The sequence below is a fragment of the Heterocephalus glaber genome, unplaced genomic scaffold (genome assembly GCF_053883595.1).
Source record: "Heterocephalus glaber isolate CG9 unplaced genomic scaffold, H.glaber_assembly_v1.0 deba00001472, whole genome shotgun sequence".
Classification (NCBI taxonomy): domain Eukaryota; kingdom Metazoa; phylum Chordata; class Mammalia; order Rodentia; family Bathyergidae; genus Heterocephalus; species Heterocephalus glaber.
In genome coordinates, this window is record NW_028258315.1 from 48131079 (window position 1) to 48149516 (window position 18438).

General features: G+C 39.1%; 1 protein-coding gene across 4 annotated transcripts in view; it reads right to left on the bottom strand.

The window, feature by feature from the left end:
• The window catches only part of Tafa4 (TAFA chemokine like family member 4), a 256609-nt gene that overhangs the window by 191943 nt on the left and 46228 nt on the right, over window positions 1–18438 (bottom strand). For 3 of the 4 annotated variants that reach the window (XM_087182002.1, XM_021266021.2, XM_087182003.1), the window contains exons 2-4: window positions 8281–8380; window positions 5522–5654; window positions 2379–2494 (exon numbers count right to left, since the gene is read on the bottom strand). In XM_087182002.1, the coding sequence (XP_087038128.1) occupies window positions 2379–2494; window positions 5522–5535 (130 nt within the window). In that variant the 5' untranslated portion in view covers window positions 5536–5654; window positions 8281–8380. Of the gene's footprint in view, window positions 1–2378; window positions 2495–3878; window positions 3951–5521; window positions 5655–8280; window positions 8381–18438 lie in introns of all 4 variants that reach the window. The other variant, XM_087182004.1, reaches the window with a different exon arrangement.

The following is an 18438-nucleotide window of genomic DNA, read 5'->3' on the forward strand; positions in this document are numbered from 1 at the left end:
TGATACTTGGATTAAGAGTGTGTGGTACAAAATTAGTCCACCAATTGGAATTAGCATAGTTCTGGGTATGGCTGAACGGATTTACTGAAGACCGAAGCACCACTCAAGCTCTGGGTGACATCACCCAAGAGGCCTGTAGCCTAGATAGGATCAAAGAGAAAGGGAGCCTTCCTGCTTGCTCTTTGTTGCCTTCTGCCCACCACACCGTGAACTGTTTCTCCTCTGTGATGCCCCTCTGCTATGCCACCCTGCCTTGGAGCCAGCTGAGTATGGACTGGAAACTCTACAAACTGTGAGCCAAAATAAACCTTTCCTTCTGTAGCTTGTGCGTGTTGGGTAACTTGTCCTGGCAATGAGAGCTAAGACACAAATTGACAAAAGCAAATCAGCCTCTTAATAAATATTTCTTTAACATCCACTCATCATAGGCAATAGGGACACAGCTTAGGACCTTGCTGGATGACTCAGGAGCCCTCACTCTGGCAGGCACACTGTGCTGCAGAAGGCCAGGGAGGCCCATCATGGAGGTCCTCAAGCAGACAAAAGATGCTTACAAAAGTTGGCCCTCCAGGCAGCACACAGCCTTAGTTAAAGAACAGAGCCCCCCAGGAGCCAGGAATCAGCCCTGACTCCTTCGATGGTTGGTAAGATGTGGAGTGACAGGCATTTAAATTCCAAAGATGAAGAAGAGGAACCTGCAACAGCCCAAAGAGAAACCAAAATGCAGGCCATGTGCACTGAGAATGCAAAGGAAATCATCTAGCAATCCAAAACAAAACTTGTCATTTTTTGGCAGAACTGGCCACAGGGCCTTTGCTCAGACCCCCTCACCATCCCTGATGTATTTTGGCCTTCTGCGCATATGACACTATCAGCCTTTCTTACGTACACAATTCCAACCTTAATTTAGATTTAGCCATAGAGTTCTGCCTTTCCCAAATTCAGAGTTCTATATGAAACAGCGATTGCCACACAGACAAAAAAGAAAAGTTCAGTCATGTCCTCTATTTCCTTCAAGTTTTAATCACTTTGCAACACAACCCCTCCAGCATACTTCCAGAAAGCCTGGCAATCTGCTGCTGATAAGAGACCCACTGAAATGATCTGCATGTTGACTAGCCTGACTGCTAACCTCCATTCAAGAAGAGAGAAGTGTATTAAACAGATAAGACTAATGACTTCAAATACCCTGTCCTCCTGTACAACTCATCAAAAGGCACACCACGCAGTCACCAGCTAGCTATGGGCACTGCACAGCAGCCAAATGCTATTGATTTTATGTTGATTTGCTGCAACTTCAATCATTACTTTTCTCATCTTCTTGTAACAGTCGCTTGAGGAGAAAATGGAGTTGTGAGAGATTTAAGAAATTACTTGAGCCTAAAATTACAGGTAACCTTAACATACAAAATTGCAGGTAACCTTAACATACCAGGGTAGGGTAGTAGAGAGTATGACTTATTATATACCTAGAAGTTGGGCTACTGGATGAACATTTCCACACATGAAGGTCTTTGGAGAGAGGATTTACATTTCTGACACATATGTGATTTAGCAAAGCCAAAGCATTTCTGGCACTACCACAACCAAGTTACCATAGCAGAATTAGTAATGATTTGGCTGAGTCTACTGACAAATGGGAATTATTTAGAAAAACAATTCACTGGGGATTTCCAAATCTGGGTCACTTTTAATACAGATGTCACAAAGGAGAGGAGAAGCACAGATATTCTCATTCATTCTCTCTTACACATGCACACGCGCACACACGCACACAGAGTTTGGTACCAAAGCCCTGTGGCTAAAGAAAAAAGCAATATATGTATATGAGTTTCACTAGAAATTATTAAAATGACCACATCTAAAACTTCCATTTTAGGACCCATGCAAAAGCTACCATTGCTTTTTCTTCCCCTTTTTTGTTTTATTTTGCTTTTTGTTTTTTATTAATCATTCGGCATCTTTTCTCCATGTATCACAGAAGAGCCTTAAATTACCTGAAAGTTCTTTCACTCTACCCTTGTGTGAACTGAAGTGTATCAATTAACATGTTCTACCTTCTCCAGTACTTGCAGAAGGATAGATACATGCATGCACAGTGTACTGAAAAAACATACAAAAACTGAAATGTACTCTGGAAAAGAAAAGTCTAAAAAAACAACCTTGAAGACATCTTGCCAATATCGCAGTAGCAGCACTACTCTGTCACCAAACCATTAAGCCCAGCTCCTTTCTCTGTGGTGTTGCCTGCTTCCTCTGGCTATGTACACACCATAGAGGGCTCTTGTCAATTACCTGTGTCTAAAATGTGGACTCTGATGTTTGAAAAGGCTTTATTAATTGATCTCAGCAGAGCGTAATGAGCTTAAAGAGCTTACCTGCATGTCCCCGGAGGTGCTGGCTGGAGGCGGACATCAGCTTACAGCACACCATTAGCATGTAGGCCAGGAAGACCCAGTGTGACAGCAGCACTGACTTGGCACAGACTCTCATCCTAGAGGGAAAACATGGCTCGAGTCAGTGAGGACCCAGCAGGGCCAGGCTCCCTGGCAAATCCCACCTAGGAGCAGGGAGAGGGCCTAGGAGGTGCTTATTCCTTGAATTCTGTTCCCCCAATCAAACTTGAATTTGAATTAGGCATTAACTCAATTTTCAATAACCACCTTTTATAATTAAAGGCTTTCCAAGTCAGCAGCACACCTCAGTGAAGCCTATTTATGAATTTCCAAGGTGTGGCTCAAGTTTCTCTGATAGAACATGGGGATTATATTCTATTTCCTGAAATTCAAAAGGTACATACTTGAAGCTGGATTCAAACAAAATATAGATGGTTTCTACATCTGCCAGAATCCGCAAAACTTTTGCACATATGGCTCAAGAGCTTTCTGGTTTCATTGGCTGTATAGTTCCAGAAGACGGAACTCATAATTTATCAAAACAATCTCAAAGTTTGGGGGAAGGGGGGCAGAACAAGAGACTATAAAATAAACTTAATCTCACATGGATAGACAATGTCAAAGCAGCTATTCTAAGACAATTCAATTTACAGTGTGGCTACATGGTCTACTCAAACAAAAGTAATAAACAGAAAATATCAAAAATGCATTATTCTTAGCCCTAATGTTCTGCCCTTTTTAACATTATAAGAGAATTAGATATTTGATTAACTTTCTTTTTTTTGATTTTTAATAAACTTTTGAAGCAAAAAAGCGTATGTGGCATCTGAAAACACTATATTGTATTCTGCTTGGCACATAATGCCCATCATCACCATAATGGATCAAAGGAACCTTCGTTTTATATAGTCCTCCCTTGGTATTCATGAGTGGGTGCCTAAAATACCGAAATTTGCCTGAAGATTCAAAATTGGCAAGTGTGCAAGCCTCTTATATAAAATGTTAACCAGGCTGGGGATTTAGCTCAGTGGTGCCACTGCCTGCCTCACAAGCGCAAGGACCTGAGTTCGATCCCCGGTACCAAAAAAATAAAATAAAATGTTAACTGGTCATTGGATATGAGCTACCCCTGAAAACAGAGGGTCATTTGGGTAAGGTGGATATTTTAGTGGAGGGCAATTCTGAGAATGGGCTGACATCTATGAGCTATGTTCTGGCAGTACTTCCACAGCAGAGGGAATAAACCCTTCATTCCTGAAGCAGGATCTTGGCAAAGCGTCAGTGCCCACTACTGTCCATCTTCATAGAAGATTCCATGGCACTTGTGTAATTGACTTTGTGGGGTTGTGGGAGTCATCCTCAAGAAAAGACTCATCCTCTGAAGTATAAAAAGTTCACATTATGCTCATTAAAATGTGATGTGGAGAGCTTTCAAATGTAAACTCTTTGTAACCAGCCACCAGCCCTTCACCCCGTTGCTACCCTCTGGAACAACTGGTCTTCTCATGGAGGACTTGAAATATCACTACTGAATATGCTCCAGTTCAAGGGGACCTAGGGAAAGGGAAATGGAGAGAGCGGAAGGAAGAGGGAGTAATAAAAATTATCAAGATTCAATATGTATATGAACAAATTCCTCAAGATGAATGCAATTACATTGCAAAGATATACCAACAATAAAAAAACGTCCATTTTAAAATTTACCTGATCCAACTGTTTTTCTATTTTTGTGCCAATCTCCTGCTTGAATTTAAGAAGCCTAAGAGCTTTAGAATGTAACAAAAGGAGAAATTTAAATGTCTAATAAATATGCAAAATAAATAACTAAGGGGTATATTTTCAGACCATAAAATTAGCATACATCTTTAAAATAATGTCCATTGCCTGTAATAATGAAATGAGGTATCTTTCCTATCATATGGAAAGTGTTTAACTTGGTAAAACTATAAATTGGTAAATAATTTGATAATGTGAGTCAAACATTTACAATATTCATATCCTTCAATCTAGCAAATCAACTACAGAATTTAATCCCAAAGAAATAAGAAATGTGTGAGAAATTTTGGCTATGATTTATTAGATCAAAAATAATTCCAGTGTTTAACAATATGGGACTGGTTTAATCATGACACAGCCACAAATGGACTACTTTTCTGAGGTGAAAATAATATTGTAAAAAAAAAATGTTTTTTTAAGTTTTTTCAAAACATATGAACTCTACGCTAACCTGGGCCTGCTACCTTCAGACCTATTCCCCCTCCCCTGTACTGAGGGCTGGCAGAGGGCACCTCCAGGGTGCATTTCCCTGGCCCCCAGTTCAGCCAGGTGGAGGAAACGGCAAGGGGCTAGAAGAGGAAGGAAGGAAAAAAGGAAAGGTCAAGATGTCACTCTCCACACTCCCTGTCTCACAGCATCTGTGGAGCAGCTGTTTCTCCCCCTCAACTCAGGTTCCTGCAGAAGGACTCACTGCAGCTCCAGGTTCCCTGAAGTTCCCTTCCCAGGACCCTGCCCAGTGCTGCTTCCTTTGTCCCATCAGCCCAGCATGGCAGTGGCTACCAGCAGCTGCTGACTCAAGGGTGCCTCCAGTACCTCTTGCTTGGCTTCTCTGGCTCTCTCATCATCTGTCTCCCCAATTCCCTAAAGGCATTTCTCTCTGTTCCACAATCTCAGAATCATTTCGTGCTTTCCTGGCTGGATCAACATAACAAACTTCCAAAATTAAGTCTCAAGAGCAGACATTTAAAATCCCAAGTGCTGACCCCTGGTCCATCTCCTTACATCAACAATTCCTGGGAGAGTAGCAACAAGTCCTCTGTCCCTATAACAAGTATATAATTCAGTGCAGCTATGATTCCCCAGAGAAATGCCAGGGGGAGGAGGAGGAGCGGGGACGGAAAAGCTTTTCAATAATTCTGTCTCTCCTCACCTTTTCCCTCACTGAATAAGCCAAAGCACTGCTTTTCAAAGATGAAAGTTAAAGTTAAAAGAATGGCATTTCCCTAAATTCTCAAATACTCTGTTTTGAAAGGTTTCTATAAAGGTTCATCGATTCATGGATACTTAGTGATGCTAAATATTCAAAATTTTTATTGTTATTATCTCTAGGTGTCTTAAAATCGTTTTACCTTGGAGACTTCATAAAATTTGGTTCCAGTCAAACAAAATTATCCCAGGATGTATTTCAGAGCGACATCAAATTCCCATTTGTAGCTAGGACCAATCATTTCTGCAACTTCAAACTTTCTTAATTTATAAGACCTATTAAAAAAATAGGAATCAATCAGCATTTTAATGTTGAAATGAAACAGATTTTCAGTGGCAAAATAACAGTATTTACCGTGATGCCTGCACTTTCAGGTGAGTAATAGCCAAACAGTTCCGCATTAGTAAAGTGTCCTAATATTGGAGCAAAAAGGATGCAGAATTCTAACTAGCCACTTGTTAGTCAATACAATATGCAATAGTTCAAAATGAACATTCTTTAAACAGGAAAGACATTCAAATTTTGATGCAAGACCCAAAACCTTTCAAGATACATAATTTTATTTCCCCCAATTCATTGACAAGTATATTAAACAGAATTGGAGATAACCTAGTCCCAAGAAGTTATGCAATTTGCCAAAGGTTACAGAGTAATGGAAAGGCCAGCCTGAAGATCTGAGTTCCTACATTTGGGAATATACACCTGAGGATGCCGCTAGACAATTTGCAAAGTTGCTTTTTGAAAAAAGCTAGCCAGAGACAGAAAGACTCCAACATAATTCATTATTCCAAAACATAAAGAATACTTGTGAATACTTAATTGACACCGTACTTTCCCTCACTGCCCAGACCTTAAAAGGACTTTAGTACCTAGTGATAGCATTTTTTAAAGACTCAGAAGATTCTAAACCAAAGACATGTTAAGAAAAAAAAATGGCACCTATAACTACACCACTTTCAAGGCTGCTAAATTTAATACATCCTTCCAAGTGGTAGAGATCAGAGAAAATGCTACACATTAATAAATACTGAACTTGTAAATATAATATAAAAATGACTTTTGAATTACCTGAAACAGAAATCAAGAAAGCAATCACATTTATAGTATCTACCAAAAACAATACCAAACAAAATACATAGAAATAAATTTAATCAAAGAGGTGAAAGATCTCTACAATGAAAATTATAAAACACTAAAGAGGACACAAAAATTTATGAAGACATACATGTTCATGAGTTGGAAGAATCAATATTTTTTAAAAAGCAGGAGGCATTATGCCATTTGACTTCAAAATATACCATAAAGCAGTAGTAATCAGAACAGCATGGTACTGACATAAATGTGGCCACACAGACTAGAGGAACAGAATAGAGAGCCTAAAAATAAACTCATGTATCTACAGCCAACTGATTTTTCACAAAGTTGCTAAGAACTTGTATTGGAAAAGACATTGTTTTCAATAAATACTGCTGTGGAAATTGGATATCCCTATGCAAAAGAATAAAAAGAGATTCCTGTCACCATTTATGAAAACCAACTCAAAATGGACTTAAAGACTAAAATGCAAGATATGAAACTGCTAGAAGAAAACACAGGAGAAATGTTTCAGGATATTGCAATTGGACAATTATTTTTCAGACAAGACCCCAAAGCACACAAAAAAAGCAAAAATAGATGAATAAGATTACATCAAATTGAAAAGCTTCTGGACAGCAAAAGAAACAACTACAGAATGGAGACAAGTATGAACATCTGAGAAGAGCTGACATTCAGAATACATAAGGAATTGCAAAATCTCAGTAGCAAATAGACAAATAATCTGACTAAAAATGGGCACTTTAAAAAGACATTTCTAAGAAGATAACATAAAAATGGCCAAAAGTAACGTTTTAAAAATGCTCAGCATTACTAATCACCAAGGAAATGCAAATCAAAACCACAAGGAGATAGATATACCTCATCCAAGTAAGAATACCTATTACCAAAACTACTAAGACAATAAGGGTGTAGAGAAAAGAGAATGTTTATATGCTGTTAGTGGGAATGTAACTCAGTACAGCCATTATGGAAAACAGTATGAGGTTCCTAAAAAGACCTTAAAAATTGATCTATTATATAATACAGCAATCCCACTTTTGGGTATATGCAGAGGAGTAACTATTCATCAACTGAATAATAAAAAAAGGTGTGGTATAGACATAATGAAATATTATTTAGCCACAGAAAAGAAGGAAATCTTTTTACTTGGTCAACATGAATGGAAATGGAGATCAATATATTAAGTGAAATATGCCAGGTACAGAAAGACAAGTACCATATGATCTCATTAATACATGGAATCTAAAAAAAGTAGAGCCCATATGTGATATGATCAAAAACTACAGTGAAAGTTTAACTTTATGAAAACAGTAAAAGATATATTGCTGTAAATTCCCCCTCAAAATATTCTCCTTACTTCCAAAACACATATCCCATGGTTCTTTCCCACTGTATGAAGCAGGTCTAGAAGTCTTTTTTCATAAGTGTCTAGTAGAACTGAATTGATGTCCTGAATAGATTCAAAATATTTACTTTTTGTGGTTACTTTGACTGTGAGGAAGACCAGAAGTTGTATGGTGCTAGATCGGTGAATAAACTAAATGAGGACACACCGTGATGTTTTTATGAGCTTACCTTTCTGTCAGATGGCATTTGGCAACAGTATTCACCACATTTTTTTTATCACACCTCACAAAGACACTCACTGAAGAGGACTTCCAGAACTGCTTCAAAAAGTAGCAGGAACAATGGTAAAAGTGTGACTGAAGGAAGGGCAAGTATTTTGAGGAGGGTTAATGACAATGCGCCTTTTACTATAAAAACATTGTAAAATTAAACATTCACTATATATTTTGATCATACCTTGTAGAAATTGCAAGTAGAATAGGAGTTATCAGGGTCAGGAATTTAGCTCAGTGGTTCCGCTGCCTGCCTGGCAAGTACAAGGTCCCAAGTTTGATCCCTGGTACCAAAAAAAAAAAAGAATAGGGGTTATCAGAAGCTAAAGAGAGAAGAAGGGATGTGAAAAAGCTGATCAAAGAATATTAAGTCACAGTTACATAGAAGAAAGAAATTTTGGTGTGTTGTAACACAGTAGGGTGACTACAGATAACAATAATGTACTATAAATTTCAAAAAGTGAGAAGAAAGAATTTTTGACAGTTTTCACCATGAAGAAATAATAAAATTTTGAGGAGATAAATGTGGTTAACCTGACCTAAACAATACCCAATATATACATGAACCAAAACATTACATGGTATTTCACTTAATATGTTAATTTTTATATTTTTATAGATCAGCTAAAAATAAATTTTTAGAAAATCTTTAAAATGCAATCGATTTTAGAATCCTGTCAAACTCATTACAAACCCCCCACCAAGCACAACTAAGATTTTTCTCTTCTTTAGATAACCCAAAGATAATTCCACAAATTGGATTAGAAAACATTTCAGATGATAAGGTTCCAGCCCACCCCTCTGTCACTGCAGGGAAGAGAGCTCATGCCTGGAGTGATTACTTCAGCAAGAGAGAATGGGCTTTGAATAACTGTATAAATATGAATTGCTAGGGGGAAAAATGACTTGAGAATGTTTATCTGCCAGATCCTCCAACTTTATTAAAGCATGTTGGTCCTCATGTCCACCCAAGGGTATGACATGACCTTCTGCTACTGGAAAGAATTACAAACTGTAATTCATCAGAACCCGTCATAATGAACTCCCCACATATTGGAAACTAAAATGACCTTTACTGGCTAATATTTATCTTGTTTTCTTCACACAAAAGGAACCACTGGGTATTCTCTTTCCAATTCATTAGAAAACAGATCCATCAGTGAAAAGAAATGCAATGTAATAGTTCGTTATGCCACACAAGGAGCCAGGGGTTTAATTTTAGGCGGAGCAGTAATTCATCCAGGAAGACTTTCCCACAGGGTACCTTACATACCTGCTTAGAAGGATTAACTCTTTCTTGTCACTTCTAACCTTTAGCATGTTCTACACAATGCATAATTTTACATGTGGCACCCAAAGCATTAACTGGCAGTCATTTGATCTCTCTCTCTCTGTCTGTCTGTCTCTCTCTCTCTCTCTCTCTCTCTCTCTGTCTCTTTCTCTCTGCTTTTCCCAACTATCACAGGGCCTTTTCTATCTGCTTTAAAAGTCATTTATTTTTAAAGAGTTTACAGAATTCTCAATGATGAAAGACACTGTCCACATCTAGACTTACAAAAAATGCTTTTTAAAAATGTGTCTGATCATTCTCAGAATGAACTAAAAAGACACAGCATTTGGATGCTGGGCTCTGGTTTTCATCTGTCATCTGATAGGTTGGCATTATGTGCAGAGTCACTCTTTCACCACCAAAGAACAGAACACCTATTTGTTTCCTGGTACCAAGGACCTCTGAGGTTCTCAGGCAAAAGAGAACGTGTTTCAGATGTTTTATTCATTTCCAAGTTACACAGGAAGAAATTCTGGATTCCTTTGATTTCTTATGAAGGAAGAAAAGACTGTACCCTTCTTTTTTCTTGATCTGCCTGCCTTCTCTATTGGTGAGGTCAATTTCCTAGAGCATATTTCATTCAGAAAGATCATTCACTTGTTGTAGATAAGCACCTTGGAACCTCTTAGGCCTTTCTGCTACATAGCCCTCATTGCACACATGTATCTACACAGCATCATAATCTTTTCATTCTAAAAATCTACAGTGATGAGCTATATTTTTTTCATCTTAAAATTGGAAGATAGAGCCACGTTGCACCTGGATCTGATCCTGAAGAAAAAAATAAGACAAACTCAAATATGAGAGATTTTTTGCAACACCACTGCTGTGCATTCTGAAAAAGTATCAAGGTCATGAAAGACAAAAAAAAGAAAAGACAGAGAGAGAGAGAATTGTTCTAAATACACAAGAGAGACATGTCGATCAAATGCAACTGTGACCCGACACTGGATTTTAGACCAGGAAAAATGAAACACACAATCATTCTCAGAATGAACTGCACACACACTCACACACATACACACACATGCACAGAGCCATAAAGGACATTACTGTGACAACCTCTGAATATAGCCTGAAGATTAAATTACATTATTGTATTAACATTAAATTTCCTGATTGTGATCATCATACTATAGTTAAAGAAATGGTCCTTGTTATTTAAAAAAATACACCCTGAAATATTTAAGGATAAAGGAGCAAATGTAAATGATTCCAAGAAAAATAAAGAAAACAGGAAAAGAAAGAAAGGAGGGAGGGCATGAGTGAAAGAGAGAAAGGAAGGGAAAATGAATGAACGAATGCAAAAGACATGGGGAGAATGTAACTGGTGAATCAGCATAAGGGGTATAAGGACTAAAACCATAGTTATACAAAGTACTAACTATTCGTTCAACTTTCTACTGTCAGAAATGACATATTCACATGAAATGCTTCTGTTTATTAGATATACTAAAACATTTGAAACTTGATCACCAATACTGAACAACAAAAGTTGAGAGCTTGAATGGTTAATTCACTCTTTAAGTATTCACCCAAACCTCTATTAGGTAAGGCTTATTTTAATCAAAAAAAACACTTATATGGTGCCTGCTATGGAACAAGCACTGTGCTAAGCAATTTAAAATATCCACTCACTTAAAAGTATGGCTTGTTGCTGGGGATTTAGCTCAGTGGTTCCGCTGCCTGCCTTGCAAATGGAAAGAGCCAAGTCCCATCCCCAGTACAAAAAACGAAACAAAACAAAACAAAACAAAGTATGGCTTGTTTATACCCCAACATGGCATAAAGAGCAAAGGTGACTTGTCTAGTGTCACTCAAGAGGTAACTAGCTGAGCCAGGATTCCACTTCTAGCTATGTGGCACCAAGATACTATATCTAATGTTTCAATTCTAATGAAAATATTTCCAAACAGTATGAGTCTCTCTCTACACATTAGTAAACAGGCTGAAAATAAATCTATCTTTCTCTTCATTTGAAGAAATTGGTAATCACCCTGAGCTTAAAAAGTTGTATCTGTGGCTAAAGCTGTGTAGAGAAGTGGACAGAATTAATTAGCAGATCTTGGAGTCTACAATCATTTGTATAAATCCCTCAGTAAATTCTGCCTCAGCAGAGGAGGAAAGGCCTCCAGCACCAAGCAGCTGAGCCTTTTGGGCTGCCATATCACCACCAGCAGCACACAGGAGCAGAGCCCTGACCAGCACCGAGGTGAGATTTTGGCCTGCCATACCACCACCCCCAGCGCAGAGGAGCAGAGCCCCCCCCCCAGTACCAAGGAGGTAAGCCATGTAGGCACCAGTAGCAAACCACCCATCCCTAACCTTGAAATGAGAAGACATGTAAACAAGTCTCAAAACCAGACTTCCAGATCACCTAAAGCAACCCCAAAGGGAAACAAGATGAAACACTCTTGATACTCAAACACCTAGACTCCCTGAACTGGCAACAAAAGAGGATCTGGAAAAAATGAAATCAGAAATAATTTCTCACATAACAGCAGAGATGGTGCCCATAGTGCAAGACATTAATAAATCTAGAGGGGACAATGAAAAAGAATTAGAGGAGCAGAGGAACATGATGGAATGCCAACAAAGAAAACAAATGGAATCCATAAAACAGACGCAAACAAATTTCCAGGAGAGTAAAAACTCTACTGAAAGTTTATGCAACAGTATGACCCAATGTGAGGACAGAATTTCACATATAGAAGATAAGATTGCAATTAATGACCAGGAAAAGAAAAATTGCTTTAATAGTGGAAGGGACCATGAGAAATCAATCCAGCAGCTGCTAGACAATGCAAACAAGAATAACATAACACTGATCAGAATCAATGAAGAAACAGGAGAAAATGCAGATGACATAAAAAAAAAAACTGTTCACAGAAGTGATGGCAGAAAACTTCCCAAGGAGGGGAAAAGAACTTGACATACAGATAAGTGAGGCATATAGGACTCCAATTAGCTTTGATCAAAAAAAAATCTACACATAGGCATATAATTGTTAAGATTCCAGAAACCCAACAGAAGAACAAAATTCTACAAGCAGTTAGAGAAAAGAAACAAATCACATACAAAAGAAAGCCCATCAGAATCACAGCAGACTTTTCAACAAAAACTCTCAAAGCAAGAAGAGCCTGGAATGACGTATTTCAAGCCCTAAAGGAAAACAGCCTCCAACCCAGATTAATGTACCCTGCAAAATTATCTTTCAAAATAGATGGAGAAATAAGATACTTTCATGACAAAGACCACCTCATGAACTTCATGAATACCAAACCAGCACTCCAAAAAATTTTACACAATATCCTAGGAAAAGACAATGAGGATCACAACCCCAGGCAGCCCAGCAGAATGAATCTATTGGGCACAACAAGAAATTGAACGCAAAGGGGCAGAATCCGACCAAAAGAAAGAGTCATGCAGAAACACTAAATTTTCTGGAAGATAAGTTAGGTAGAACTCTTGAAGACATTGGCAAAGGAAAAGACTTCATGAACAAAACCTCAGCAGCACGGGAACTAGCAGAATCAACAACTGGGATCTCATCTCATTAAAAAGCTTCAGGAGGTCTGCGCATGCTCTACGGAGGTCCCGAGTCCCGCAGAACATGCCGAATAAGCCTGCTGCAGACAGGCAGGTCTGCCCCATGCCCTACCGAGGTCCCCAGTCGTGCGGAACACACCAAATCAGCCCATGGCAGACAGGCAGGTCAGTGCACGCCCTACCGAGGTCCCGAATCCTCCAGAAGATGCCGAATAAGCCCGCGGCAGACAGGCAGGTCTGTGCACACCCTACCAAGGTCCCGAGTCAGCGCGAAAGATGCCGAATCACCCCGCTGCAGAAAGGCAGCAACCTGGTTCCACACTACAAAGATGCAGAGGACACCAGACTACCAGACCAAGGTACTGAGTCCCGCTGCTCCCGGCCTAGAGGTAGGGGCTTCTGAGCTGCTGTCCCACTGCTCCTGGTCCAGAGGAAGGGGCTTCCTGGTCACCAGCCTCCCGCTGCTCCCAGCCCAGAGGAAAGGGCTTTTGGGCCACCTTCTGTCCCGCTGCTCCTGGCCCACAGGAAGGGGCTTCCGGGCCACCATCCCTCCCACCACTCCCGGCCCAGAGGTAGGGATTTCTGAGCCGCCATCCCACTGCTCCTGGTCCAGAGGAAGGGGCTTCTCGGCCACCATCCCTCCGGCTGCTCCCAGCCCACAGGAAAGCGCTTTTGGGTAACCACCCGTACCACTGCTCCTGGCCCCTGTCCCACCTCTCCCAGCTCAAAGGAGGTAATCCGTGCAGGCGCTAAAACCCCCAGCCCCAGTCCAAATGAGAAAACATGTAAATAAGTCTCAAAACCAGACTTCCAGATCACCTACAGCAACCCCAAAGAGAAATGAGATGGAACACTCTGATACTCAACCACCTAGACCCACTGAACTGGCAACAAAAGGGGATCTGGAAAAAATGAAATCAGAAATAATTTCTCAGATAACAGGAGAAATTGTGCCCCTAGTGCAAGACACGATTAATAAATCTAGAGAGGAGCTCAGGAACATGATGGAATCCCAACATAAGAAACAAAGGGAATCCATAAAGCAGATGCAAACAGATTTTCAGGACATGAAAAACTCCATTGAAAGTCTACACAGCAGAATGAGCCAATGTGAGGACAGAATTTCAGATATAGAAGATAAGATTGCAATTAATGACCAGGAAAAGAAAAATTGCTTCAAAATTATAAGGAAACATGGGAAATCAATCCAGCAGCTGCTACATGATGCAAAGAAGAATAACATAAGACTGATTGGGCTCAATGAAGACACAGGAGAGAGTGCAGATGACGTAAAAAAATCTCTTCACAGAAATAATGGCAGAAAACTTCCCAAGCAGGGAAAAAGAGCTTGACATACAGATAAGTGAGGAATATAGGATTCCAAATAGCCCTGATCAAAAAAAATCTACACATAGGCATATAGTTGTTAAGATTCCAGAAACACAACAGAAGAACAAAGTTCTCCAAGCAGTCAGAGGAAAGAAACAAATCACATACAAAGGAGAGCCCATCAGAATCACAGCAGACTTCTCAACACAAACCATCAAGGCAAGAAGAGCTTGGAGTGACATATTCCAAGCCCTAAAAGAAAACAGCCTCCAATCCAGATTGATGGACCCTCCAAAACTATCTTTCAAAATGGATGGAGAAATAAGATACTTTCATGACAAAGAGCACCTTAGGAACTTTGTGAATACCAAACCAGCACTCCAAAGAATTTTACACAATATCCTAGGAACAGACATTGAGGGTCACAACCCCAGGAAGCAAAGCAGAATGAACCCATCTGGCATGACAAGAAATTAAATGTAAAGGGGGAGAACCCAACAAAGAGAAAAAGTCATGGCAATGACAAGTCAATATGTTTCAGTTATAACCATCAATGTTAATGGTCTCAATTCACCAATCAAAAGAAATAGACTGGCAGAATGGGTCAAGAAGCAAAATCCAACAATATGCTGCATACAAGAAACACACTTAATTCAAAAGGAAACTCATAGACTGCAAGTTAAAGGGTGGAAAATAATACTCCATGCAACAGGAACCCAAAAAAAAGCACGAGTAGCTATTGTCTTTGCACGTCAAATAGATTTCAAACCAACACTGATTAAGAGAGATGAAGAAGAACACTACATCCTTGTAAAGGGAGCAATCCAAGAGGAAGAGATGACAATCATAAATATCTATGCACCAAACACTAGTGCACCCAACTATATAAAACAAATACTAACAGACATGAAAAGTCATATATGCACTAATACAATTGTAGTGGGGGACCTCAACACCCCACTGTCACAAATAGATAGATCAACTAGACTAAAAATAAGTAATGAAATACTAGAACTCAATCGAACTCTTGAACAAATGAACTTAACAGATGTTTACAGACTCTTCCACCCCACAAAATCAGAATACACATTCTTCTCAGCTGCACATGGGTCATTCCCCAAAATAGACCACATAGTCACACATAGAACATGTTTAAGTAAGTGCAAAGGAATTGAAGTTATCCCCTGTATATTATCAGACCAAAGTGCAATGAAATTGGAGATCCATAGCAAAAGAAACTCAAAAAATTTCATAAACACGTGGAAATTGAACAACACACTTCTGAATAACCAATGGGTCACAGAGGAAATTAAAGAAGAAATCAAACAGTTCCTTCAATTAAATGACAATGACAATACAACATATCAGAATCTATGGGACACAATGAAAGCAGTCTTACAAGGGAAATTCATAGCAGTGAATATGCATATTAGGAAAACAGAACAAGCCCAATTAAACAACCTGATGCTGAACCTCAAGCTTCTAGAAAAAGAAGAACAGGACAACCCCAAGACTCATACAAGGGAGGAAAGTATAAAGATCAGAGGAGAAATCAATGCAATGGAGACTAAGAGAAGGATACAAAAAAATCAATGAAGCCGAGAGTTGGTTCTTCGAAAGAATCAACAAAATTGACAAACCTTTAGCCAACCTTTTCAGAAAAAGGAAAGAAAAGGCCCAAATCCATGCAATTAGGAATGAAAAGGGTGAACTTACAACAGACCCAGCAGAAATCCAGAGGGTCATCAATACCTACTTCCAGAACCTATACGCCAATAAGATGGACAACACAGAAGAAATGGACAGATTCCTAGATACACATGAATTACCAAAGTTGAACAAAGAAGACCCAAAAATGCAAAGCAACACAATATCAACCAATGAAATTGAAAATGTAATTAAAAACATCAACTAAGAAAAGCCTGGGCCCTGATGGCTTCACTGCTGAATTCTACAAGACATTTAGAGAGGAACTGCTGCCACTACTGTTTAAACTCTTCAATGAAATTGAAAGGGAAGCAATACTCCCAAATTCATTCCTGGAAGCAAGCATTACCTTGATCCCCAAAGCAGAGAAAGACCCAACCGAAAAAGAGAACTATAGGCCAATCTCACTAATGAACATAGATGCAAAAATCCTTAATAAGATACTGGCAAACAGAATGCAGAAGATCATCAAGAAGATCATACACCCTGATCAAGTGGGATTCACCCCAGGGACCCAGGGATGGTTCAATATATGAAAATCAAACAATGGAATACACTATAACAATAAAGCCAAGGATAAAAACCATATGATTATCTCCATAGACACAGAAAAAGCATTTGACAAAATCCAACATGCATTTATGATAAAAAACCTACAAAAAATTGGAATAGATGGTCTCTACCTCAAACTGATAGAAGCCATCTATGAAAAACCAACAGCCAGTATCATACTCAATGGTACAAAACTGAAATCCTTCACACGAAAATCAGGAACAAGACAAGGATGTCCACTATCATCACTCCTGTTCAATATAGTTCTGGAAACATTAGCCATGGCAATTAGACAAGAGAAAGAAATAAAAGGAATAAAGATAGGAAATGAAGAAGTCAAATTGTCATTAATTGCAGATGACATGATACTCTATATAGAAGACCCCAAGAACTCCACCAAAAGTCTTCTAGGCTTAATAACCAAATTCAGTCAAGTAGCTGGTTACAAGGTCAACACACAAAAATCAATAGCTTTCTTCTACACCAATGACAGACTCACTGAGAGAGAAATAGGGCAAATAATTCCTTTCACAATAGCATCCAAAAAACTGAAATACCTAGGAATCAACCTAACGAAAGAAATCAAAGACCTCTTCTCTGAAAACTATGGCACTCTGAAAAGAGAGATTGAAGATGACATCAGAAAATGGACAGACATCCCCTGCTCCTGGGTAGGAAGGATTAATATAGTGAAAATGGCCATACTTCCAAAACTGCTATATAGATTTAATGCAATTCCAATTGAGATCCCAGCAGCATACTTCATGGACCTTGAGAAAACAATCCAAAAATGCATTTGGAACAAGAAGAGACCAAGAATAGCAAAAGCAATTCTAGGTAACAGAGACATGGCAGGGGGTATCACAATCCCCAACCTGAAAACATACTACAAAACTACTGTGATAATAACAGCACGGTACTGGCAAAGAAACAGACTTGAGGACCAGTGGAACAGATTAGAAGATGCAGAAACAACGCTAGACATACTCAGCCATCTCATCTTTGATAAAGGAGCCAAACACTCTCACTGGAGGAAAGACAGCTTCTTTAATAAATGGTGCTGGAAAAACTGGGCTTCAACTTGCCAAAGATTAAAACTAGACCTGTATCTCTCATCATGCACTAAACTAAAATCAAAATGGATTAAAGATCTAAATATTAAAATAGAAACTCTGAACCAGTTGGAACAGAGATTAGGTAGAACCCTTGAAGACATCAGTGTAGGAAAAGATTTTATGAACAAAACTTCAGTTGCCTGTGAACTAGCACAAACAATCAACAGGTGGGATCTCTTATTAAAAGGCTTCTGCACAGCAAGAGAAACCACCAGGAGTGTGAAGAGACAACCCACAATGTGGGAAAAAATCTTCACCTGCTCTTCCTCAGACAAAGGTCTACTATCTCGAATCTATAAAGAACTTAAAAAGATCAGACCTCCCAAATTTAAAGACCCAATCCAAAAATGGACATCTGAAATGAACAGACATTTCTCACACAAAGAAGTAGAAACAGCAAATAAATACATGAAAAAATGTTCAACATCACTGGTCATTCAAGAGATGCAAATGAAAACAATGCTGAGATTCCACCTCACCGCAGAAAGAATGGCTGCTATCATGAAATCAACCAATAACAAATGCTGGCAGGGCTGTAGGGAAAGAGGAACCCTGCTCCACTGCTGGTGGGAGTGTAGACTGGTGCAACCACTGTGGAAATCAGTATGGAGATACCTCAAAGAACTAGGACTGGAAGTCCCATTTGACCCTGCTATTCCACTGCTGGAGATCTTCCCCAAAGAATTAAAAGAATCATACCACAGTGATATATGTGCACCCATGTTCATAGCAGCACAGTTTGTAATAGCTAAAACTTGGA